Source organism: Ciconia boyciana, chromosome 1 (assembly GCF_034638445.1).
Source record: "Ciconia boyciana chromosome 1, ASM3463844v1, whole genome shotgun sequence".
NCBI classification, from domain to species: Eukaryota; Metazoa; Chordata; class Aves; order Ciconiiformes; family Ciconiidae; genus Ciconia; species Ciconia boyciana.
The window spans coordinates 219,631,285-219,655,324 of NC_132934.1; the positions used below are offsets into that span (position 1 = coordinate 219,631,285).

General features: G+C 65.8%; 2 protein-coding genes across 6 annotated transcripts in view; one reads left to right on the forward strand and one right to left on the reverse strand.

The window, feature by feature from the left end:
- The window catches only part of NUP98 (nucleoporin 98 and 96 precursor), a 41,569-nt gene extending 39,344 nt beyond the window's left edge, over positions 1–2,225 (reverse strand). For 2 of the 3 annotated variants that reach the window (XM_072851039.1, XM_072851037.1), the window contains exon 1: positions 2,074–2,225. The gene's annotated coding sequence lies outside the window, so the exon portion shown is untranslated. Of the gene's footprint in view, positions 1–663; positions 734–2,073 lie in introns of all 3 variants that reach the window. The other variant, XM_072851038.1, reaches the window with a different exon arrangement.
- A 434-nt stretch (positions 2,226–2,659) lies between these two features.
- On the forward strand, positions 2,660–22,245 carry PGAP2 (post-GPI attachment to proteins 2). 3 transcript variants are annotated; one of them, XM_072851041.1, is made up of 6 exons: positions 2,727–2,850; positions 5,125–5,299; positions 6,997–7,249; positions 10,518–10,624; positions 19,841–19,949; positions 20,244–20,511. In XM_072851041.1, the coding sequence occupies exons 2-6, from the start codon at positions 5,135–5,137 to the stop codon at positions 20,372–20,374; spliced, it is 765 nt and encodes a 254-aa protein (XP_072707142.1). In that variant the 5' UTR covers positions 2,727–2,850; positions 5,125–5,134; the 3' UTR covers positions 20,375–20,511. The 3 variants fall into 3 exon arrangements, with proteins under 3 accessions (XP_072707141.1, XP_072707142.1, XP_072707143.1); XM_072851042.1 differs by having other exon boundaries at positions 10,518–10,612; XM_072851040.1 differs by lacking the exon at positions 10,518–10,624 and having other exon boundaries at positions 2,660–2,850; positions 20,244–22,245.
- The last annotated feature ends 1,795 nt before the right edge of the window (positions 22,246–24,040 follow it).

Consider the following 24,040-nt stretch of genomic DNA (forward strand, 5'->3'; position numbering starts at 1 on the left):
GATATTTTGTGTAATCTTGGACTATTCAGAACAGCAGTACGTCACAATTGCTTGGTGTTTAGAGTCTTCCCGCTCACACATGCAAGTCCTTATGGACTTCCTTACTCGCATTAAGACTACTTTAAATAAAATGACTCTGATATAAGAAAGAAAAAGCTGATCTGGCAAACTATCAGAGCACCCGAGGCCTGGAGCTGCCTCCTGCCACACAACAGGACCTGTCTGCGGGACGCAGGGTATCGCTGCACGCCGCACCACACCCCCCAACCCCTCTCTCCCCAAGGGCCTGCTCCCAAACACCCGTGCCACGTGCACCCCCCAACTGCACCTCCAACTCTTCCAGAAGCACCTCGCCTTTGCGGTGCCAAGGCTGCTTTTTGTTTTCCAGCAGAACCCGGCTTTGGATCACAGGACAAAAGGCAGAGCCACCTCCCGTTCGCGTCCTCAAAATCCAACCGCTGTGCTCCAGCTCGACTGTACGTGGCTTCAAGAACATCCATCACCCCCACCCACCTCCCAATACCCCAAACTTCATGATTTGCCCCCCCTTACACCACCCCACCTCGTAGGAGGCCTTAAAAAAATCCTAGTTTTTTTACACTGTAAGATAAATTTTATCCTGACGCCCGATGCGAGTGCACTCCTTGAACGCTACACACCCACCTCAGCGACGCTCTTCTCTACTTCTAGAGGCTGTTTTCAGTCATCTGACTTTGCCCCTCAGCAAGTCTCACTGAAGGACAGATAAAAAGGGTCCACGCAGGTTTCAGGTGTTCAATCTTGTTACCCTCAACGTTGTTTGCAATTCATAAACCCCCTCTTCTTTCACTGTCCCCCTTATTTATGCCACTGCTTTTTCAAAGTCAGTATACTGAGGATTGTTAAACGTCAAATTCTATTTCAACAGAAATCTGAAGCAGTTTTCTAAAACGCAAACAAGTTATTAAAAGATTTCACCCTCCCACGGGGTGGGAAGCTTCATTTTCCTTTGACACCCACCCTTCCTTAGCTACTGACCCCCAGCAGCTCAGGTTCGGCCAAAACAGAACTCGGGCTTTATGTGGTCACCGACACCGCGGACGCACCAGAGCCCCTTCAACCCCGGGCAGCAGCGGGGGGACACCGCGCACGGCCGAGGGGCTCACGACTGCCCGCGTCAAGTGCTGCGTCAGCCAAACTGCTCGGGGCTGCCCCGTGAAAACACACGCAGAGCCCCGGCTGCAGGAACAGCAGCAGCAGCCAAGAACGGAAGAAAAGCCGGAGCCAGGACTAAGAAAAGTTGGGGGGCTTATCCGACGGTCTTCTCCCGCTTGCTGGGCGCCATCCCCAGCTGAGAGGAGCCGCCCCCTCCCTCCTGAGGAAAAGGCTCCAACTACAGTTTTACACTAGCGTTACACAAACCTCCAGCCGCATCCGCAGACACTCAACTAATCCCTTAACCTCCCTTTAAATACCTCTCCCGATGGCAGGCTGGCGTTCGCATCCCCAGCCCCCCCCCGCAGCCAGCACCCCCCGGACAGGCCCACCGCCCCCCCCGCATCCCGCCGTGCTCGACAGGCCGCTGCCCCGGCACACGCCAGGCCGCCTCCCCCGGGCTCCCCGGCGCCAGCGGCTCTCCCACCGCCGCCGGCCCGGCACAGCCCAGCCCAGCCCAGGGCGGACCGGCCCCCCTCCCTTCCCCGGCACCTCCGCCAGCAGCCGGAACGAGAAACCGAACCAGCCCGAGTCCCCCAGCGCGGGCGGGGGGGCGGCAGCAGCCCGCTCCCCCCCGCACCCGCCGGGCCCCCCGCAAGAGCGGCAGGCGCCGCGGGGCCCCCGCCCGCCCCGGCCCCCACGCACCCCCTTCCCCCGGCTCGCCCCCGGCTGAACGTTTACCCGCGGCCCCCCTCCCGCTCCGCCCCGCTCAGAGCGGGCCGGCCCCCGCCCAGCCAACCGCACGGGGCCCGCGGCCCCGAGCCGGCCCGGTCTCCCGGAGCAGCGCTACGGAACAAAGGCCGCGCGGCGGCCCCGCGGCCGTTGCGCCGCCCCGGCGGGCAGGGAGGGAAGCCCCGGCGCCCCCCCCTCGGTGCTCACCGCCGGCGCCCAGGGTCGGGGGGAGCGCGGGCCTGGCCGGGCCTGGCCTCGCCGCGCCGCTCCCGCGGTGCCGCCGCCGCCGCTCGCAGGGGGAGGGAAGCTGCGTCACAGCCCGCTCCGCGCGCCTCCCAGCCGCCCCCGCGCTCCGCCGCCGCCCGCCCCGCTGGCTAAGCCCCGCCCCCGCGCGCCCGCCGCCCATTGGCTGCCGCCCTTCGAAAGCGAGGGGGAACGGGGAGCGTTTCTCAGGGATTGGGCGAAGTAGCGCCTGACGTCCGCCGCGCCCTGAGCGCCGATTGGTCTGACGCGGCAGAGGGGGTGGGGCTGATGCCGCGGAAGGGTCCAGAACGCCGTACCGCAGCCCAACCCGACATCCGGGGCGTTGGGGGCGGGACTTCTCCCGACCGGTCCAATCCGAGAGCGCTCTGGCGCTTGCGTACCGCGGCGCAGAGGGCGGGGCCGAGGGCCTTAAAGGGACCGCGAGGAGGCGCAGGCGCTGAGGTGGCTTGGCCGGTAGGGGGCGCCCCGGCCCCGGCCCCGGCCCCGGCCCCGGCCCCGGCCCCGGCCCCGGCCCCGGCCCCGGCCCCGGCCCCGGCCCCGGCCCCGGCGCGTCCCTGCGGGGCTGCACGGCCCCGGGCGGGGGGGCCCGGCCGCAGCGGCAGGAAGGGGCGGGCGGCGGGAGGAGGAGGAGGAAGGGGAGGAGGCGGTGGCGGAGGCGGCGGCGTGGTGACGGTGCCGGTGCCGGGCCGGGGCATGGAGCAGTGCGGCGGGGGCTGAGCGGTGCGGGGCCGGGGGGACGACAGCGGGAGGGGTGGGGTGATGGGGGTACGGGGGTGCGGCGCTGGGGGGCACTCGCAGCACTGTGCGGTCCTGGGCGGCTCTGGCGGGGGCACCGGGGGCTCTGGGGATGTGGGGGTCCGGGGGTCACGGTACCGCGAGGCCTCTCGGGGGGTGGCTCCTGCCGAGGGAGGTGTCTCGGGGAACATGGGGTGCCCGGGGGTGGGGGGTGTCTGGGGTGAGGGGGTGCCCGAGGGGAGGGTGATGTCTCCGGCGGGGTGTGGGGTAGGCGGGGGGGGTCTCGGGAGGGGTCTGGGGTGCCCGGGGAGGGGGGTCTCTAGGGGGTGTGGGGTAGCCGGGGTGTGGGGGGCCCGGGGGGGTCACAGCACCGTGGGGTCCCTGAGGGGGATCTCTGGGGGGTGTGGGGTCCCCGGGGGTGTCTCTGGGGGGTGTGGGGTGCCCCGGCGGGGGGGGGTCTCTGGGGGGCGGGGGGTGCTGGGCCCTCTGGTGCAGGGCAGGCTCGGGGCCGTTCAGCGCGTGACACGAAAGATTTGCTTTTTTATTCGCCCCCCTTTGGGCGAGACCCTCGTGAGAGGGGGCCGGGGGCTAATCGGGGGCTGCCTTTTTGGGGGTTGCGGGGACACCGTGTCCCCCCCGTCGCGAGGCTGTCCCCCGCGGGGCGGACACATCCCGGCCGTCCCCGGGACACGGGGTGCGGTGTGTCCACGCAGCTGAGCCCCGTCCCGTCCCCCCCAGGCACGGGCCTCGCTCTGCGGGAAGCGTGGCCCCTCCGACAGCCCTGCGCTGCCCTGGGGGGTGTCCCCTCGGGGGTGTCCCCTCGGGGCTGGGGTCGCTGCTGGCCGCGGTCCCCGGGGAGGCGAGCCTGGGCTGGCCGGGGGTCCCGCTCCGCCTGCTCCTGGGTCCGGCTTGCTGCAGCCCCGGCCCCGAAGGGCCCCGGCAGAGCTGCCCTTTTGCTTTGCTTTTATCCTGCGAATAAATCCCCCCCCCCGCCCCCCCAGCAGCAGCCTGGAAAGCAGCGGCACAGCCCGGGCGAGGGGACTGAGCTGTGTTTTGCGCAGCCCTTTGCTGCTGGGGTGGGCACCGCGCTGGTGGGGAACGTCCCTGCTCCGGGGGGGGCTTATGGCACTGGGGGGGGGGGTGGCCGTGCTGCCCCGGGGCAGCTGCCCAGGCTCCTGCCCTCGCTGGTAACTGGCTTCTGTGGGGATTGTCCGTCAATCGGATTTGTCCGGGAGCCGAGCGGCGGGTGAGGCGAGGCGGGGGTCTGCAACGGCTCGCTCGGGGCAGAACATCGCAGCCCCTCGTTTTGGCTGCTCGGTGGCCCTCGTCCCCAGGCAGGGTGGAGCTGGGACAGGAGAGGTCAGGGACAGGCGCGGCGGGAGGAGAGCTCGAAGGAAGACGCGTGCGACGATGGGGACTGATTTAACGTGGCTTTGACCCCGGCGGTCTGAGGGCAGCTGGGCTGCGGCCAAGGGCGCGTGGGAAGGTTAAAGGATGAACAGCCGTGGCTGAGGGCGAGAGAGCAGCCAGTGAGTGCTGGGGCTTAGCGGATGGAGAGCTCTGGGCCGGAGGCGGGCTGCTGGGCTTGAGAAACCGCTTGTCCCGGCTTGCCCGGCCTGATGAGCAACGGCTTTATCGTTGTGCAAGGTGCGGGGCTTGCAAGGTCCTGATCCTGCAGCCGGAACCTTGCCCGTAAAGGTGCTGAGCGCTCGGATGGGACGGTGCTGAATGCGCTCGCGGTGCGGTGGCAGCGGCGTGAGGACGGTGCCGCGGGTGGTTGGGGATGCGGCGGAGGAGCGGCAGCGGGCAGCGCGCGGCGCCCTGGCTACGTCAGCGCTGCCCTGTGCGGCCACTCGAGCGCGGCCCGGGAACGCTCTGGATGGACGTACCCCGCCGAAAAGAACTCACGTGCCTTTCCAGCCAGATCGGTCTCGTGGTCCAGAGCAGAGCACAGCCCCAGTGCGGGACGTCCCGCTGCCCGCACGTCCCACTGCCTGCTCTTCCCTGCTGTGTGCGGGCCGCTGCTGTGACCCAGCTCGCTGTTGTACATGAGTCTCGGGCTTCCTGCGTCTCCAGGACGGTGGGGTTGGCTGCCTGTCCTTGATGCCCGCCCTAGGGCTGTGCAGCTGTTAAACAGGGGTGTGAGAGGCTGTCTCTGCCGGCCATATGCGTGCATCCCTGCCCAGGGCTGTTGGGGGCTGGACCTTGCAGGAGGACAGAGAATCCACGTCAAACGTTTGCTTGTTTGTTTGTTTTCAGGTCCATCAAGATGTTACAGGTACCGCTGCCCCTGGACCGAGATGGGATCCTCTTCCGGCTCCGTTTTACCACGCTGGCCGTTGGGACCGTGTTTTGCCCTCTCTTTGGTTTCCTTTTCTGTGTGATCTGGTCTCTGCTGTTCCATTTCCAGGAGACGACAGCGACCCACTGCGGGGTAAGCGACTCTCACAGCAAAATGCAAAGTCCTCCAGGGCCGCGGCTGCTCGGCTGGGGCAGCCAGCAGGGTGGCAGGGGTCCTCTCTTCTTCCAGGCTTTCCCACCAGATGTGTTATGGAATCTTGAACAAGCTGCTTTATTTTATTGTACTTGTGATGCCTCGGGACTGGCAACTGAGGTTTCGGCTTTTTAAAAGGGACCTAGGGAAGTACAGACTGGCCAGGCTGATGTCTGTACTGAGCATGTTGGTGGTGATTATAATAAGGAATAAATCTGGTGAAGCTGTAGATAAATATACTGTCTAGTGGATGAGTTAGCCCAGCTTTTAGAAAAGGAATTGCTGCCCTCAGATCTACTGGAGCTCTTCAGAGGAGTCACAAGCACACGCCTGGGGAGCTCGGGTTGAGAGGGACCACCTCGATTTCCAAAAGGGAGGAGGTCGGGTTCCTCCCCAGGGCTTTCAAGCAGCCACGGCACAAGCGTGGCTAAGCAGCTGGTTACAAGCTGGGAACAGAGGGCAGGAGTAGGTGGTCGCTGTCGCACCAGCAGGAGATGGCCCCAGGGCTTTACGGGGTCTGCATTGTTCCTCGTGCCCGTACGCAGTGGGGTGACGCGGGCTGACGGTGATGCCCAGATCCTGGAGCAGGAGCGGCTCCTGGAGCAGGGGTGGCGAGGCAGGCTGCTGAGGGGGCTGACGGAGCAACGAATTGCCAGGGCAGTTCAATTTGGAGAAATAAGTAATGCGCGCACCCAACGTGTGGTTCTGCCCCCTCCTCATGACGCGGGTGTATGGGGCAGGGCAGCAAGGACGCTCAGAGGTGTCACGCAGCTCCTGTTCCTGGGGTGGTGAAGTGAGGGCTCTTCAGCTGCAGACGGGAAGAGAGGATGGGCTGAGAGCGGAGAGGGGCGAGACAGAGACCTCTGAGGTCGTGGCTGGCCTGGAGAGGGCAGGCAGGGATCCACTGCTCGCCCTCTGCCAGTACGAGGAGTAGGGGACGTTGTATGGAGGTGGCAGGTTCAAGGCACCACAAAGGAGCTGGTTCCTCAAGCAGAGAGTAGCCGACCTGGGGGACGCCTCCCCACAGGACACCGGGGATGCGCAGTTCTGCGTGGGCTCCAGGGGAGACTGAGCAGGGTCATGGATGGAAGAGCGGATTACCTGGTGCATAGCAGTCGTGGCTGGCTCGGGAAGTCTCTGAACTGTGAAACTCTGGAGGTCGGGAGTTTATTCCGGGGCTGCATTGATGGTTTTCCTGCTTTCGTGTTCCTCCCTGAACACTCTCTGTGCCTGCTGTTGCTATCAGTTCTCTCCATTAGGGTTGGGCTAACAAAACTGCGCACTCTCCTCTCCTCTCCTCTCCTCTCTCCCCAAACTTGGGGGCAGAGAACGTGCGGGGAACCACGACTGATTGAAGGGAAGGAATAAAAGTCAAAAGTATAAAGCTAAGAAACCCGAGTGGGACCCTGAGCAGGGCACCCCAGCGCCCGGGGACTGTCCCGGCAGGGCCGGGGGCTGCGTGGTCCTGCGGGATGAACCATGGTTGCTGCCATGTTACGTTCCCTGGCTTTTGAAATAGGAATAAACTGGTTTAGAAAAGAAAACCCCAACCAGTTTTAGCATCTTGGAGAGCTATAAATACAACAATATGACACACTCCCTATGCCTCTCCCCACGAGCCGCCGTCTCTCTTCCAGGTCCCTAACTACCTCCCCTCCATCAGCGCCGCTATCGGGGGCGAGACCCCCCAGCGTTATGTCTGGCGCCTCTGCATCGGCCTCCACTCCGCTCCCCGCTTCCTGGTGGCAGTCGCCTACTGGAACCACTACCAGAGCTGCCACTGCTCGCACCCTCGCTACCTGCGCTTGTGCCACTTCAACCTGCTGCTCAACCTGCTCGAAAACTTCGCCCTCCTTATTCTGACGTACGTGTCCTCGTCTGAAAACCACGGTAGGTGTCTCCTCCCACGCTCTGTGCTGACCGTCGTGCCGGTGGTCTTGCTCGCAGCTGCCGAGGCTTTGCAGAGCTCTGCTTCATGCCAGCGTTTTGGAAGTAGTCAGTTTGGAGGGGGAAAACAGTAAAAATAAAGAGGTCCTATTAAAATTAGTATTTATAGAGCAAAATTGTGTCCATAATGAGCAAATAGCTGTGTTCTTCTTGGTTGCTGATAATTGGCTGAAACCGTAGGCTGAATTTTTGTATCAAGCCTAGGATCAGACTTTAGCGCTTGGTTCCCGCTTGTGCGCAAGGCCGTGCTTAGCACGTCTCACCGCAGCTGAGCAAAGGCAGGTTAGTGCTTGTCCCTGCTATCCGCTCTGTCTCCACTGCTGAGCTTTGGCTCTGAGCTGGCTTCCAGCCCGTGTTCTGTTCCAGCTGCGTTTTAAATACCCTCCTACAAAATTTTCTGGGTAAAATTTCCTGTGTGGACCTGCAAACAAAATCAGAATTTTTCAGGTTAAAGCAGTGCCTGCAAAATACGGTCACGATGGGCTAGGAAATGCTCTTCTCCCACATGGTCTCATCTGAAATGACTTTCAGTGCCAGGGATGATATCCAGCCGCTCTTTAATCCTGAGATCTGGAGGAGGCACCGGGGATTGACTTGAGAGGACTCAAATCCACGAGCCAGCAAGGTGGTGCTGCTGCAGGGGAAACAAACCCAGTTCTGGGCCTTGTCAGCAGGAGAGTCGTGTGTCGGCTGTCCCTGCACACATTTGAGGGTGATGATGACAGATATTGTGTCCGGCTGTGGGACCACGCTGGAAGATGTAGTCGCAAAGCCTCGGAAAGAGAGAGGCCGAGCCGGAGCTCCAGGAAGAGAGGGTTTGGAGCGGTGCTGGTGAGGGGAGGTCGACGGAAGAGGGTTTGTCTCCTCGCAGCAAGGGAGATGAGATTATTTTGGGATGCAGCTGACTTTGCGCTGAGGGTATCTTCCTACTCGCAGTGGGTGAGGAAAACAAGCTCTCGAAAGGCAGATGCCGTGGGGGTCAGGAAGCCTTGCAGCTGCTTAGAGCAGCAAACTGGAAACGGGCAATGGCCACCAGAGCCCTCCAAGAAGGCTGGGAAGGTGCCTGCGGGGTTGAGGGGTCCAGCCCGGTGCAGAGGGCCAGGTGGATGATTTGTGAGGCTCCCTCCGGCCCACTGCTGCCATCGGAGCAGGGGGTCGCGCTGGGAGCGCAGAGCGCTGCAGGCGCCGTCCTGATTCCCTGCCAAAGTGGGTATTTGGAGACATTGCATCTTGCACACCGAAACGGCAGGCTGTCCGGGAAAACCAGCTAGCAAGTGCGTGAGCCCCAGGAGCTGACAGCTCTCTGCGCACGCTGCTTACTTTCCTCCTCGCAGATGCTTCTGTCTTTCGCGGTGCAGTGGTTATTGCCTTTCTGCTCACCTGCCCATCCCTCTGGAGCCATGCCCAGAGCACTCCATGCCGGCGCTGTCGCTGGCACACCGGCTGTCGGCCCGAGGAAGCTTCCCACCGTTTGGATGCTCACCGGCTTCCACTGGGTCTTCACCAGTAAGCCTGGTGGCTTCAGGGCTGCGGTGTCGTGAACAGGGTCCAGGGACCTCCCCAGCCTTTAGGGTGAGGGTGTAGATCCTCCAAAACGTGCTGTCTCATCTGAACCCCCAGACCACGAGACCATGCCAGGCTTTAAACAGACCCATTCCCAAGTCCTGTTTTGTGAGTGTCGTGGAACCATTTGCCCTTCACGGGGGAGCACAGCATGTGCTCTGGTCTGAGCCTGGAGCAGGTTGGGAAACCGCAGCTCCGTGTGCTGCAGAGTTCAGCGAGCTGGGGTGGCTGGACATGAACCTCCAGCTGATGGAGGTCTGTGGTCTGGGGGATGTTCCTGCCCAGCTCACCTTCCTGCCAGCACTCCCTGTCCCCCACGGCGAGGCATCCTGTTGCCACCCCGCCTGCCTCTGCCGGTGTCCCCAGCTGCCCCCACCATGGCAGGGGACTGCAGACCGGCCTGCTGGCGGGGTTTCTCCAAGCCGTCAGGACTGGGAGCATGCCCTTAGAAACTGAGATGCTCTTTTAGGGTTTGGATACTTCAGAGTGCATTGTCACCTGAATGGCTCTGCCTGCACCTCGTTTCGCGGCCGATGGCTCTGCTCGGCTCATGCAGAGCTTTGCGAAGGGGGAGACTGAGGCGCAGCGGAGCGGCTGGGCAAAAGCCACACTGAGAGCTGAGGCTAACCCAGTTTTCTCAGATCCTTATTGCAGACTAATCTCAGCTTTGTGGGGAAGTTTTCAGACCTTAGCTGCCGTGCTGAGATGAGAACGGGCTCAGGTTAATAATCTCTGCAGAGCACTGCTCACGGCTTCACCTCTAACAGCTGCCTTTCCCCTCGCTCCTCGCGTGGTTTCCCCTCCCCTGGAATGGAGAGGGGAAGCAGGGAGGATCATTTCTTACGTTCAGGTGGTTGGGAATTCAGCCTGCGGTTCAGTTCCTGGAGAAGAGGCTGGGAAACTCTGTTGAATAGAAGCATTCATCTGAAAATAACTCGCCTAAAGTTGCATGGGCTTTGTGTGGGGCTCTGGGGTTTCATGAGCTGCTCTGGCTTAGTGTTGCTCCAGCTGCGTTGCGAGCCTGACCCTAAATCTGTGCTAGTTCAGTGGCACACGAGATGGCCTCAGTGCTGGTGATGAGGCTGATGCCAGCTGTTAATTGGCAGGTAGATAATGTAGGAGGCCAGAAGATGGCCCTTTCTGGATCTTGGATGGGCTCGCTGTGCAAACCACCCTCCGTGCCTCAGTTTCCCCATCCCTAGAACAATAGTGGTGATGCTGAGCTGCTCTTGAGAGTGCCTGAGGTTTACAGCCATGTGAAGCAACGGAGACTCTCAGACCAGGTGCCAGAGCAGATAAACATCCTGCTGGCACCTTTGGAATAAGTCTTCCAGCAACTCGCATCCCCCTCCAGGCCTGGGCTTGCAGGGGGCCGCAAGGCACACATGAGCAGCTTCGTCGCTAAATCCCCCTACCCCTTCTCTGCGTGGGCGCAGGGGGTGCGGAGCCGTGCTGCGCCCGTCTCCTGCAAAGACCCTGGTCCCCGAACCACTCCTCGTGCTGGGGCACGGTGTCTCCTGGGTGCTGGGACTCCCAGCAGGACCGCGTCCTGCAGAAAGCAGTCCTTCACCCTCCCAAAGCCTGCCCCATGTTCCCCTTGTGCTCTTGGCTCAGATTTAACAGGAAACCCATTGTCTTGTTGATTCAGCAATCCACGAAAATGCCTTCATCGTCTTTATCACGTCATCTCTGGGCCACATGCTCCTGACGTGCATCCTCTGGAGAATGACTAAGAAACACACAGTAAGTCCCGAGGTACAGAAACTTTCCTTTCTTCTCTCTGTGCAGTGCTGGGTGCTGGGGAGGGGGCTCTCGGCTGGCGGTGGAGGGCTTCGGCTGTTGCTCGCTTGTGAAATAACCGTAACCGGGTGCTAAAGGAGTTAACACAACCAGGTGAAACTGGGAAACACGGTCACCAAAATTCACGGTTTACCAAAACAAAGTGGGGAAGAATCTTTTCATTTCCTATGTTCTGGTTTTCACTTAGAGCTGACATTTGAAAACCACCCCATTAGTGTCCCCACGGGTCGGGTTTGCTGACCCCTTCTCCTTGCCTGAGGATGCCTGTTTCTGAGCTGAAAGTGGCTTCTCTGTGCTGGGGAACCGGGAACCTGCTGGTCCCGCAAACTGGGCACAGCAGCGAGCAGCGGGTCTTGGGCTATCCCTTTCCTCCAGGACTCGCTGTGCGGAGCAGGCTGGCTGTGGGTCTTGCTCTCTGTGAGGGGGCCGGTGGGCTCAGGGACTCGCTGGTCGGGCAGAGGATCCAGCCAGGGGCTTCTGGCTCCATCGCCTGGATGCAGCTTTGGTGCCGTGCTGGTTTGTGGCACGAGGGCTGGACCGCGGGCACCGGCACAGCGCAGGCGGGCAGGGCGGGACGTTAGCTTTGGAACTCCGTGTGTGAAAGCTGCTTCTGCGCGTGTGTGTCTTGTACGCTCGGCTTTGCCTGGGTCTCTGGGCTCCCTGGACCTCTCTGTCCTTTTCTCCTTGGGGATGCGTCTCGCCCAGCTGATCCCCAGTCCGACCCTCACAGTCCCCAGTGCTAACTGGGGAAGGGTCCCCAGGGCTCCCTGGACTGTGTTCCCCCAGGAAGGTGATCACTTTGCAAAGCAGAGACCTGCAGGGGAAACTGTCGGAGGCGTGTGCCCTTATCCCGGGGCCGGAAAGCTGTCGAGGGCTGGGAGCAAGCCTCTCCGAAGGGACTGCATAGAGGGATACGGAGCAGGGTGGGTGCTGCGCGTGGGGTCTGCTCAGACAGTTCCAGAGAGCGCCTTGGTAAGGCTCCTGCTCCATCCCGTCTGTTTTTGGTCCCCTTCCGGCAATTCACCGAGCCTGTCCCCTTGCTGGCTTATTTCAGAGACCTGGAAAAGAAGCTTCCAGCAGTTGTTTGGCTGTAAACGAAAGCCCCTATGAAAGGGGCTTTTGGAGTTCCCCTCCGGGGTTCCCCTCTCTCTCTGGGAAGTGATCTGTTATCTCTGCTGATACGGGGGTAACGGGAACTCAGCAGTCACTCCTTGGCGGCTCTCCTGTGGCTTCCTTCATTTATTTGATCTTTTTTGGCTTGGCTTGTTTTTTTGCAAGAACTCCAAGCCCCTGCATCTCTTCCCCCCAGCACCGCACCTCAGGCGACGGCTCCGAGCAGCGGTCGCCCCCGGGGAGCGCCCGTCTGCAGGCGTTGCACCTTTGCAGACTGTAGCATTGCAGGAAGCCCACGAGTTTTGTTTGCGGCGTGTTAGCAGCTCGCGGGAGCCAAAAAACAGATGCTGGCTGTGAGCTGGGCACGGTGGCTGTTCCCTGGGCTGAGCTGCGAGCCTGCAGGCCCCGATGGCGATGGGTGCGCGTCGCTGCGTGTAGCAGGGACTGCAGGCAGAGAGCTCTGCTGCAACGCATCCCTGACCCATCTCAGCCGGAGGATCGGGTCAGGGAGGTGAGCAGCCTGCTTCTAAACATCTGGCTTTTCTCTGCTGGTAATTTGGGTGGATTTCTCCCCAGTTCGTGTTAGGGAACACCATGAGCAGAGTCCCACCGGTGGTGTTTTGACCCAGTGTGCCCTGCCGCCATCTTCTGCCTGCAGGTCACCCTCCATGTCACCTGCCGGGGCTGGTTCATTACCCGCTCCCGAGGAGCTGAGGAAAGCAGGCGGGAGGTGCTGGCGTGGCTGTCCAGAGCCCGTCCCGTGTGTCTGCACGTCCACGGCCGGTCTGTGAAGCTGCTGTGGGATAGTGGCCTTGCTGGGGCTCTGCTGTTGGAGCTGCCTGCGCCCACAAAGCCTACGGGCTCGGTGTCGCTGGGTGCTGTCGCCTGGGCTCTCGTGCACCCGCTGGCGCTGGAACAGCCTATGCATCTCCTGCTCCAGTGCCGCTGGGGTTTTGTTTTGGGCATGGGCCAAGGAGCGCAGCAAACCTGCCCTCCTGTCCTGCGGGACTCGCTCGGGCTGGGGGCTGCCGCCAAGCCGCAGCACCTCCGGCTGTGTGCCGCAGCGGGCAAGGTGGCAGCTTGTCCTTGCTACCCTCTCCCCGGCGCTGCAGGGCTCAAGCTGTGCTGGGGCGCTCCTGTGTCCTGGTGCACGCGCCCAAGCCCAGCAAAGGAGCATTTGCCCCCTCTGAGGATGTCGACCCCGGCACGTCCCTGGGTGGAAGCGCAGCGGGGCATGGGGATGCCCTGGCTGAAAGTGCCAGCACCCGGCACGGTGCCAGCACCCGGCACGGCTTCTTCCTCCCATCTTGGAAAGGCCCTGCTGATGGAGGGGAGCTGCCTGCAGGCGTGCACGGTCCCCCCAAAGCTGGGTGTCTCCCTGCGGAGAGAGGACCCCTTTGGAGCCAGCCCTGACCTGGAGCCAGGGCTCGTCCGCCCCTGCCCTGGAGCACGGTGTCCCCTGCACCAGCTCCTGTGGGGCCGCGTGTCGGCAGATGGAGCTGTCGCCCGGGGAGCGAGGGTGACGGGCGAGTTCCTCCGAAAAGGAAAGCGCTGCGCGGTGGCGGCACGGCTCTCGGGTTGCGTGTGCCTGGACCAAGCGGGCTGAGGGCTTGACACGCCGCCGGGTGCGGCCATGCGCAGCATCCTTTGATAAGTGGGCGCTCGCCGTTATCGTCACTCTGCAGATCTGTCTTGTCGCTCCATCGGCGTCCCATGATGTGCGAGTTGGGCTCCTGCTGTGAATCACTCCCACGGGGCCACGGCTCCTCTGGGCCGGCCGGGGTCCCCTGTTCGGGTTCCTCGGGCTGCACGCCCGCTTCCCAAGGCCGGCAGCAGCAGGGCTCTGCGGGGCCACCGGCGGACTTGGCCCGGCTCCCGCAAGAGCCGTGGCTTGCTTGGCTCGGCAGGGGAGGGGTGGCGGGGCCGCACGAGGCCGCGGCGAGCGCAGTGCCGCTGCCACATCCTCCTCGCGCCGAGCCAAGCCGCGCGGCCGGCGGGAACTGCCAGCCTCAGCAGGAGCAGGGAGAAGTTGGGCAGCGCCTGCTGAGCTGGCCGGGCCGAACTCGTGGAGCTGTTTTAGGGCAGGATGCAAGTGATCTCTTCTTGTGGGTCACGGCATCTCGGGGCCAGGTCCTGGCTCCGCTCGTGTCGGCTGTGGGGGCTTTCTGTTCACCTTTGCTACCCCCAGCCCCGGAGCCGGTGGTGGCAGGAGGGGACGGGCGAGGGGGACGACTCCGGTCCCATGGTGTCCCGACCTTCCCTCCTCTTCAGCAGAGGGTACCGGAGCAGAGGAAGCCACCGAGGGTCCCCAGGGGGGTTCAGGTTCTCCAGGGCCAAACCTGGGACCGTCTCCAGCGAGGAGCTGGAAGGCTGGACCCAGCCTTCCTCCCACTTGGTCCGGAGGAGGGAGCAGGGGATGCATGCACAGCCCCCTCGGGCCGCCGAGCTGGAGGAAGGGGCCAGCAGAGCCCTTCTCAGGCCCCGTGTCTGGCACCACTTTTTAGCGCTGCCGGAGGGGGTGAAGCTCCCCAGGTTTGCCGGAGTTTCAGCACGTGAGTGACAGGAATTGGTCTTGCAAAAGCCTCGCGTTCATCAGGGCTCGTGTTGCAACTGCCTTTCTGCAAGGGCAGGAAGGTGCTGAGGAACTTGTTCGTAATGGGGAAGTACAGACGGTTTCCAGTTGCAAGGTGGCAAATAGTGAGAGAAAGGAAAATAAAGCTCTGCAGGAGGGAAGAAAAGAGAAAGCAGGCTGAGAGGAGGAGGGGAAGGGGCAAAGCAGCGAAGAGAGCTCAGGGGAAAAAGGGAAATGGAGCCAGAGAGCCTCCAGCTATGGACTGATCATGGCGGGCTGGAGGCAGCGCACCCAGTCCTTGGTGCTTGGCCGTGGCTGGCACGGCGTTGCCCTCCCTGGCTGGCATCTCTGCAGTCACTCTCTGCTCCGGGCCGGCCACACGCCCTTTAAAACCCTCCTTCCACAGCTGGCTCTGCCACAGCGAAGATGATGAGCGGTGCAGCAGAGCAGAGCAGTTTCACTTCTTGTTTGCAAACATATTTCCCCCCTGCCCCAGCGGCTGGCGTCACTGGTGGCTGCGTTTCGGCCGGCAGACATGCATGCACGCACGTGGCGGCCGCCGGGCCGGCTGCTTCGGGCCCGTCGGCGGAGCCGGGTCCCGCTGTGCCACCGGTGCTGGGGCTCTGCCGCGCAGCAGCCCGGCCGCTGTCGGCCCGCTCCACGGGGCGCGCAGGCTGAGCCCGGCCCCGGGCTGACGGCTTCTGGAAACATCTCGTGCAGCAAGCGCGAAGGCAGAGGTGCCGCTCGGGTGCAAACCCCCTCCCTACTCGCTCCGCTGCCGCTCCTGTCCCCCTCGGCGCTGGTTAAGCCATTTCTGCTGGTGCTGCCGGAGCGGGACAGCTGAGCTGAGTTCCAGCTGCTGCTGGAGCCGTGCAGACGTGGTCGGTGAACACGTGGGGCTTCAGCCCGACTCCTCGGTAGCACCGTCGCCTAGCTGGCAGTCTAGCGACGGGACCTGCGGGGGCGGTGACGGTAGCTCGCACAAGCCCTCTATAAATACCCCAGCGCGAAGCTCTCGGTGCTAGGGCGGTTTGTCTCTGGGTTCGCTGCAGGGGAGCCAGAAACGCTCGAGGGGGAGCTGGGACTGGTGTGCAGCGCTTGGCCTCGAGGGTGCCGCGTGTCCCCCGGGAGCAGGGGCAGGGCTTGGGAGGTCCCAGGAGGGCGTAACCGTTGCATTTTGAATTAACGTCACTTTGCCGTTCCAGTCCCTGTCCCCATCAGGAACCGGGGTGTGAACTCTCCAGGGTGGGTCCCTCTTCTTCCTCTCTGGAGGCAGTGGAAGAAGCAGGAGGCTCTGTGCCTCCTTCCTGGGGTTTCCTACCTGCCTGCTCACAGCAGCCGTCCTCCAGCCCTTGGAGACGGGTTTGCAGGGCTGGGGGCTCCCCGGGATGGGGGACGGAGATGCCAGGCGCCTTCCGCGGGCTCAGAGCCGCACGAGGCCGCATCCCAGGCTGGGGCTGCAGGGCTGTCCCCGCCGGGCTGGGTCGGTGCAGCTGGTCTCTTCTCTCCCCCATCATCTGGCCTCCTGCTCCTGACTCACCTCTGGGTGCACAGGGAACGTGCCTCGTGCCTCAGCTCAAAGCCTGCAAGCTGCCGGACTAAATATAATTTGCCTGTGGTTTTCTGGGCCAGACACGCATCCAGCTATAGAGGGCTGGCTTGGGGGGGGGGGTGCTGTGTGAAACCGGAGTGGCTCGCGGGGACACTGGATGCCCCGGTTTGTCTTACCAGGAGGAAATTGCGAAGCCGGGGTTGGCAGCTGAGCATTGCCAGCTGCAGCCGCGCCAGCCCAGCAGCCCCAGCAAGGGCCCGGGGGAGCCTGAAGCCGGCTGAGCCTGGAGCACCCTGTCCCTGGGCGGCCGATGCCTGCTGCCCGTGCCAGGCACAGGAGTGCCCCGCCGGCATCCCTCTGCCCCGCCGGCATCCCTCTGCCCCGCCGGCATCCCCCTGCCCCGCCGGCATCCCTCTGCCCCACCGGCATCCCCCTGCCCCGCCGGCCCCCTGCCCCAGCCCTGCAGGGGAGCAGGTTCTGTACTGCACCGCGCTGCGTTAAGCTTAGGGTCAGGCTTTGGTCCTTCCCGGGGAAGGAGGGGTGCGCCGCTCTCCCTCTGGGTTTGCCAGGCTGTAAAACCATCCTCCCCACCTCAGTGTGTGTCCTGAGCACTGCACAGTCACTCGTCCCACGTCCTTGGGATTTTCTTAGCCCTCTTTTTCCTCGCAGGGAGCTGGAGTGTGGAGGTTTCAGCCTCCTACCAGGCTGCTTAGAGCTGCCGGCTCCCCTCCGGGGCACTAACCTGGGGGTCTCCCGCCCCTCGTCCTGCTGCAGGACCCCTGAGGGTGTCCCCGTAGGAGCGGCCACCCCGGGCTCGTGCCGCGGCACCCTGGCCCTGCGGCTCTGGGGCCTCGCGGGTGGAGAGGTGCCCTCTGTGCTCGCCCTCTGCTACTCCCTGGAGGGAGCGTCCCTGGGCTGGGCCCAGCCTGGCCAAGGATTATAGGGGTGAGTGGATAATTAGGTGTTAATCCCCAATGCCAGGGCACGTCCAGCTCAGCCCAGTGCCCCGGGGGATTACGCCTGCAGGGTGCTTGCTACCAGCGGCGGGTCCCTAGGGGTACACGGGGGCCGGCAGGCAGCACGTGTGTCGTGAGAGATGCCCACGTCGCTGAACCGAGGTTTCTCAGCAGCCGCTGGCTTGAAACCTGGCACCGTTTGCTGCTCCTCGGGGAAGGTCCCTGCAGCAGCGCGGGCAGCATGGGCAGGATGCCCGGCCGCAGCAGCGAGGGGCACGGGGACCGCAGGGGAGATGTGGGAGCTGGAGCGTTACCCCCTGCCCTGGTGCAGGAGGAGGAGGAGGAGGCAGGAACCTGCGCTTCAGGCGGTGTGGCAGGAGCTCCGGTAGCTGCTGGTGCCCGACGGAGCTGAGCTGCCTGTCTGCTCGCCAGCGTGGACTGCGCCCGCCGCCCTGCTCGTGGCTCAGGCAGCGCCAGTCTCTGTCACCACATCCCTCGGCCCTGGCTTTGCTGGGGGTCCCCCACCCGTGGCCCCTCGCAGTGCTCTCTGGGGACGTCCCGGGGGGTTCGGCTGCCTGGTACCCCCCAGCCTTTGGCTGCCAGAAATCTGGGGGTTCCTTAAATCCACTGCAAGCAGCAGCCTCCTGCAAAGCGTGGATTCGGGAGCCGAGCAGCGTGATGCAGTGCCGTGCCGTGCCGTGCAGCCCAGTGAGGTGCTGCGCAGTACGGTACAGTGGTGTGGTGCAGCACGTGTGGTTCGGAGCCGTACGGTGCCGTGCAGCGCAGCACGCTGCAGTGCCATATGATGCAGTGCAGCGTCCCAGGGCGCAGCGTGGTGCGGTGCCGCGTGGTGCAGCACGACGCGATGCGGTGCCAGGCGGTGCAGCACGACGTGGTGCCGCATGACGCGGCGCGGTGCAGTGCCGCGCAGCGCGGTACGGTGCGATGCAGCGCAGGGGAGAACAGCGGGGAGCTGCCGCTCACCTTGCTGCGACGAGCGGGACTCTGCTGCCGCTTCGTAGCACAACTGTTTCCGCTGCCGTGGGACCTGGATGAAAACAAGGCTGTTTTGTGACCTGCTTTTCCGCTGTGAAACTTTACATAACGCCTCAGCCCCGGCCGCTCATTGTTATTTAACTCCCGGGTTGGCACCGCTGCTCGCCCCACCCCGCACCGCTGGCTCTGCGCCCTCACGGCTGAGCTTCCTGCTGGGCAGGCGGGCAGGGGCTGCGGGCAGGGGGGCGCGGGAGCCGCTGGGGAGAGGGACCCTCGTCAGCCCAAGCGGGAACGGACCTGCCCGAGCCCCGTGGGACAGAGGCAGCGTTGGCCCCGTGTCCCCAGATGGCGAAGGCGACCGCAAGGCCGTCCTTCCTCTCTGGGTTTTCTCCCTGCCGTGACCTGTTTGTGCTCGCAGGGCGGCTGGCTGAGCCTGCCAGCGCGCTTTCCGGGGGGTAATGGAAAGTGTGATGGGGCAATTTAAATTTTCCTTATTCTCAGCAGTCCCTGAAAATGGATTTTTTGTCTCACGTGAAACGTCAGACGAGGGGGAAATTCCCCTCCCACCCAGAAATGGGAATAACAGCCCGTGTCTGGGCTGTCTGCGGCATCCCCGGCCCCCTCCTTTCCAGCCCCCCTGCCCCAGGGCTCGGCACGTTGGCCGCCCTGCGCTGGGATGGGGACGCTGGGGTCTCCCCTGCCTGCTCCGTGGTGTCCGGCTGCAGTTTGGGGTTCCTCCGCCACAGGGACTCCCTGCTCACCCCAGGGCTTTAGGTTTCTTTATCGGCAATGCTCAGCGCGATGGGAGAGGAGAGGAAGGGGGCTGGAGCCGGTACCCACCGCAGCCCCGTGGCTCCTGGGGGACCCACTGCACCCCCGCCCCCCAGCTTGGGGGGTACTGGGCAGCGTGCAGACGGGGCGGTGGGTTGGGGGACCCTGCCTTGCGGCAGAGGGCTGGCCCCCGGGCTGCCCCCTTTGCTGGCAAAGACGGACTCTGCCAGCACAGAAGCGGCAAGCCGTGCATTGCTGGGGGCGTGGGGGGCCGCTGGCAGCAGCCCTGTGCTCTGCTCCCGCCCGTTGCGCTGTCGGAGGCGGTGCTGGGGGGCAGGATGGGGCCCCCGCGGTGCCAGGGCGGCTTGTGCGATGCCTCCGGCGCGGCACCCGCCCCAGCTGCCGCCCCTTCATGTGGTTTCCTCCTCCCCGGCGCAGTTGCGAGCGAGGGGGTGCAGCGCCGGCTGCCATCGCCTGCACACGCCGGTGAATTCCCCGCACCGGGGCGGTTGGGCAGCGCCTGAGGGAGCCGGGGCCACCTGCAGCCGCCCCGTCCACAGCCGGAGGATCTACCGTCTAGTAGAGCCGTTGGCCCGTCTTCGGCGAGCTGCGCGGGCCCCGTGCGCCACGTGCATCCCAGCGCCACCACGGGCGGCCGCGTGCTCCTGCCTCCGGGGTCGCCCGCATTCGCCGGGGGCCGTGTGGCTTGGTGGTGTCCGATGGTGCCGGAGGCCCCCACGGCTCCCGTTGCCCCTCGCTCGGCTGCGGCAGCGAGTCCCCGGGGGAAGAGCTGGCTGGGAGCTGGCGGCACCCCGCAGCCCCCCTGGCAGCCTGCCCTCGGGGCTGCCTCTCGCCCGGCTGCGGGGAGCCCGGGGAGCAGCTCGGTTTATCTCCACATAGGTGTGATCCTCCCACGTGCCGCCGGGTCGCAGCCCTGCCAAAGCAGCCAGCGCGGCACGTGGTCCTTACCCAGGCGGCTGTGCCCAAGGAGCTGGGGTGCAGAGGGGCTCCGGGTGCCTGCCCGTGCCCCCGGGGCTGCGGTGGGGCCAGGGCAGAGCTTCCCTGGGGAGGGGGGTGGCTGCTCCGGCATCTGCAGGGGCGAGGGCCGAGCCGCTTGCGGCCTCGGCGGGTCCCTGCCGTGCCGGGCGAGAGGGACGGGGCGGGCACTGGGGACCGGCCGGGGCTGTGACCCAGCTCTCGGCCTCTTCCAGGAGCGCAAGTCGTACAAGTGGAAGCAGCTGCTCTTCTTCTTCACCTTCATCACGTTTGCGTTTGCCATATGCGTCTACTTCCACCACAATTGGTACTGCGGCCCCGGAGGTAAGGGGGCCGGGGCAGAGCCACGGCCCCCCACGGCTCGGCCGTGCCTTGGGGGGATGCGCACGGGGAAGGGGCCGGGGTGACACCTTGCCTGCTGAATCCCAGCCAGAGGCCAGGAGAGCTCCCGCGGGAGGGATGGTGCCCGGCCGCCCTTCTCCTCCCGCCTGGGTTCAAGCAGGGGATGAGCCCCCCGCCCCGTGCCCTGCTGCCCCGGGGAGGGGACCCAGGAGCTCCCCGGCTCCCGGGGCAGATCTGGCTGCAGGCCCCGCTCACCTGCTGTGTTTCCTCCGGCAGTGTACACCGTCTTCGCCGTCCTGGAGTACCTGGTTGTCCTCTCCAACATGGCCTTCCACATGACTGCCTTCTGGGACTTCGGCAACAAGGAGCTGGTGGTGAGCTCGCTGCTGGAGGACAAGCACTTCTAGCCGGCCTCGTGCCGCAGCCGGCCACGTGCTGGCCACGGTGCCGGTGCCAGGCGGGGGCTGCTCATCCCCTCGGGGAGGCAGAGACCCCCCCGTCCTCTCCTGCTGCCCCCAGCGCCGGGGCCAGGGCGTTTGCTGTGGAGCTGCCGCCAGGCTCGTCCCAGGGTCCTGGGCCCTGGGAATGTCTGTGCGTGGTCCCTTGCTGCGCCTGGAGCTCTCTTGCAGGGGAGCTGGGGGCTCTCGCTGGGGACCCTCAAGGCCAGTACCCCCTGCCCTGGCTGCCTGCCGGCTACTGGGACGGGCAGGAGGACAGAGGAGGGGGGTGGGTTCCTGCTGCCTCTTTCTTCAGAGGATGCTCCGGGCAGAGCAGGATGCTGCTCCCGGCAGCGGGGCACAGAGGGCCGGCCTTGCCCTGCCCCTGCTTCGCCTGGTTCCTCCTCCAGGCTGGGGGTCCTTGGCCAAGGTCTTCAAAGAGGGCTGGTGGCCTTTTGGGCCTCGAAGCTTAAGGCAGCCTCGGGAGAAGGAGCGCTTGCTGCCCCTGCATCCCTCTGGTTGCCCCCCCAAAGCAGAGCAGCCCACAGCCTTGACTTCTCGGAAAGCCTTTGGTGCAGGGCTGGGGCTGGGGCTGGGGCTGGGGCCGGGGCAGAGCCGGCCCCACGCTGCGGCACCTGGGGCTGGGTCCAGGCTCCTCCCGAGCCCGGGGCGAGCCCGGGAGCTGTGGCCAGGGGCTGGCCCCGGGCACTGCTCTCCCCTCCCGGGGCTGGGGCAGGGTCCCAGCCCCTCCATGCCTGCGTTGCCCCGAGGGGAGCGTCCTCGAAGGTGCCGGCCCACACGCGGACTGCATGGGAGCACAGCAGGAGAGTGCCATCGCAGGAGATGCCGAGAGCATCCATGCTGTCCTGCTCTGCCTTTCCCAAAGCCCCCTCCAGCAAGCAGAGGGTGCTCGCGGGGGTGCAGTGCTCCGGTTCAGGCCCAGTTTGGTGAGGGAGGGCGAGTGGGCCGGTGCTGGAGGTCCTCGCTCTGGCCTCCACACAGCTTCCCCGGTGCTGTAGGGCTTGAGCTGGGAACTGCCGGGGTTCAGCGGTGCTGCTGCTGCCCCAGGAGGAGGGCGCTGGTGGTGACCCCCCATCTGCAGGCTCTGCCTGCCAGGGCGCAGGGGGCTGGCATGGCGGTGGGGCCATCTGGGTGGGAGCTGGGTGCTGGCAGCATCCCCAGGCTCCTCCGCTCCTTCCCGTGCACGGCCGGGCCGGGCAGCGCCAGTGGAAGGGGGCTGCTGCTGCTGCTGCTGCTCTGGCTCGTGGGGGCCGTGGCCACGGCCCAGGAGGGCTCGGCCGCATCCTGCACGGGGAGGCACCAGGGAGCCGGCGCTGTGCTTGGGGAGGTGGCACAGGGCTCGCTCCTGGAGGCGCTCTGGAAGAGGAACAGGCAGGGGTTGCAGGCGGGGGGAGAGGGCTGAGCCAGTCGGCACCGGGAGCTGTCTTGAATTTGGGGAGTTCTGAGCTTGCCAGGGCTCGCCCTGCGCCGCGCTCGGCCGTGAAGGACCAGCGCGGGTCCCTGCAACTGCCCTCCGTGTGAATGCAGCCACCACCAGCGGTCCCCTGGGATGTCCCAGCGCTCGTCCCCGTGCTCCCAGAGCTTGGGCAGAGCCTCCTCCATCAGGAGCTGCGGAGCCCTGGCCGGTGGCCCTGGCTGAGGCGAGGCCGGGCTGGCCTTTGAGCGGGTCCTACTGTGCACGTGTCCATCCGTGAGTGTCCCCACCGCGCCGCGCCGGGCTCCATCCGTCTCCCCTGCCTGCATGCGTGCGGTGTGCTGCCCCCCGGCAGCGTCTGCGCCTCGGTTTTGAGGTCGAAATAAAGCACTGAGTATTTTTGTGAGCTCTCGGCAAACTCTGTGCCACTTCCACCCAGCCCGGCCAGCGCACGGCCCCAGCACGGCCAGCGGGTCCCGTCCCTTCCCGGGACCCTGGGCCAGGCTGGGGTCTGGACCGGGGTGCAGGACGTAGACCCCGGGTGCCGGAGCTGGGCTGTGGGGTGCAGATCCCGGCGTCGAAGCTGGGGTGCAGGACGTGGATCGCTGGGCTGTGGGACGTGGACCCCGGGTGCTGGGGCTGGGGTGTGGGACACGAGCCCCGGGTGCGGGGGTGCAGGACGCGGACGCCGGGTGCCGGGCGAGGCGGGGGCCGGCTCGGCAGGGCTGGGGGAGGCTGGGAGCCGGCCAGGGAGCCGGGCGGGAGGCGCAGGGCTCCCAGGCTGAGTCCGCCCCGCAGCTGGCCGCTCCGCTCCCCACCCAGCTCGGGGGGCTGCTGACTCGGCTGCCGATGGATGCTGCGGGGCCAGCGGCGCCGGGGGCGCGGAGCCCGGGGCCAGGAGGGTGGGCTGGGCGCAGCTGGGGTTCGGGGCACGGCGCTGGGGCTGAGCAGGGGCCGGGGGAGCCGCCTGGGGCCTCAGCGTCCCTCTGCCCCGTGCCGGGGGCTCCTGCCGGGGCGGCGGGGCCGTGGCGGGGCCCTGACCTCATCGCGGCCGGGCCCGGGAGCAGCTGGGAGGGGAACAGCGATGAGCTCATCCCGCCGCGCCGGGGCCGGGCCAGGGCCGCGTCCTGCGGCCTCGCTCCGCACCGCGCCCCGGGGCCCCCGCCTCGCCCCAGCACCCGCTCCTCTGCCGTAGCCCACCGGGGCGGCACCTCGCCCCCCACCTTGGGGCCTGCAGCCCCCGCCAGCACCCTGCCAGTCCCGGGGACCGGGGTCTGTGTCGGTGCCCCGGCAGGAGACCTCTGGCCAGCTCCCGCCCCGGGCGCGGGCACGGCCCTGGCCCTGCTGCGGCGGCCCGGGCGCACCGAGGGTCCCCCCGACAGCGCAGGGCAGCCCAGCGAGGGAGGGGGCCCAGCGCCGCAGCGGCCCCGCAGCTCCGCCCCTGCGCAGCCCCGCACCGCGGCACCCGCGGCCGGGCCCGCGGGAGCTCGTGGGGCGGCACCGCCTCGGGCGCCGGCAGCGCCCGCCTGCAGCCCTCGCCGCAGCGGAGGGACCTGCCCACAGCGCAGCCCCCCGGGCGACAGCGGCGGCGAAGGCCAGACCCTGCCGCGGGAGCAGGACGCGGCCGTGGGGACCCCGCACGGCGGGAGCAGGGTTTGGTGCAGCCGGGACCCGCGAGCCCGCTGGCGTGCGGCCCCTTGGGGACAGGCGTCGCGGGCTCCGGGCTGGGGGTCCAGGGGGGCCGTGCGTTGCACCGGGCCCCGGGAGGCTGCGGCGGGGCACGGCCGCGGGCGGGCGACGGGGCTGGGAGGCGGCCGGAGCCACCCTGCCTCGTGGCACCGCCGCCCACGCCGGCCCCGGCGGCCCCCGGCTCTGGCCGGGAAACGGCAGCAGGGAACAAAGGCGGCTTGTGGCGGGCGCCGGGTCTCTGCCCTTCCTGCAGGAAGGCCCCGGGGCCAGACAAGGGGCCCGTGTGCGCGGCAGCGGGGGGCCCTGCCAGGCCTCGCCGGATCCGGCCGCCAGCCAGCACGTGCCGGCAGCCCGCGGGGGCTGGTGAGGGGGCGGCGAGCGTGGCTGAGCAGCCGGGGCTGCTGCTGGTCCCTCGCTGCCGCCGGCGGCGGCCTCAGCACTCGGCCGCAGGGCCTGGGGTCCCCCAGGACTGCCCAGCCCCCGGGCGCGGGGACGCCGGGCTCTGGCCTTCG

What these genes read in the sequence shown, in the direction of transcription:
- PGAP2 (XM_072851040.1), top strand. Translation starts at nt 5,135, where the DNA reads ATGTTACAGGTACCGCTGCCCCTGGACCGAGATGGGATCCTCTTCCGG. An exon ending in CGACAGCGACCCACTGCGGG is followed by an intron (nt 5,300 to 6,996) that starts GTAAGCGACTCT and finishes TCTCTCTTCCAG; the next exon opens with GTCCCTAACTACCTCCCCTC. An exon ending in TTGGTACTGCGGCCCCGGAG is followed by an intron (nt 19,950 to 20,243) that starts GTAAGGGGGCCG and finishes TTCCTCCGGCAG; the next exon opens with TGTACACCGTCTTCGCCGTC.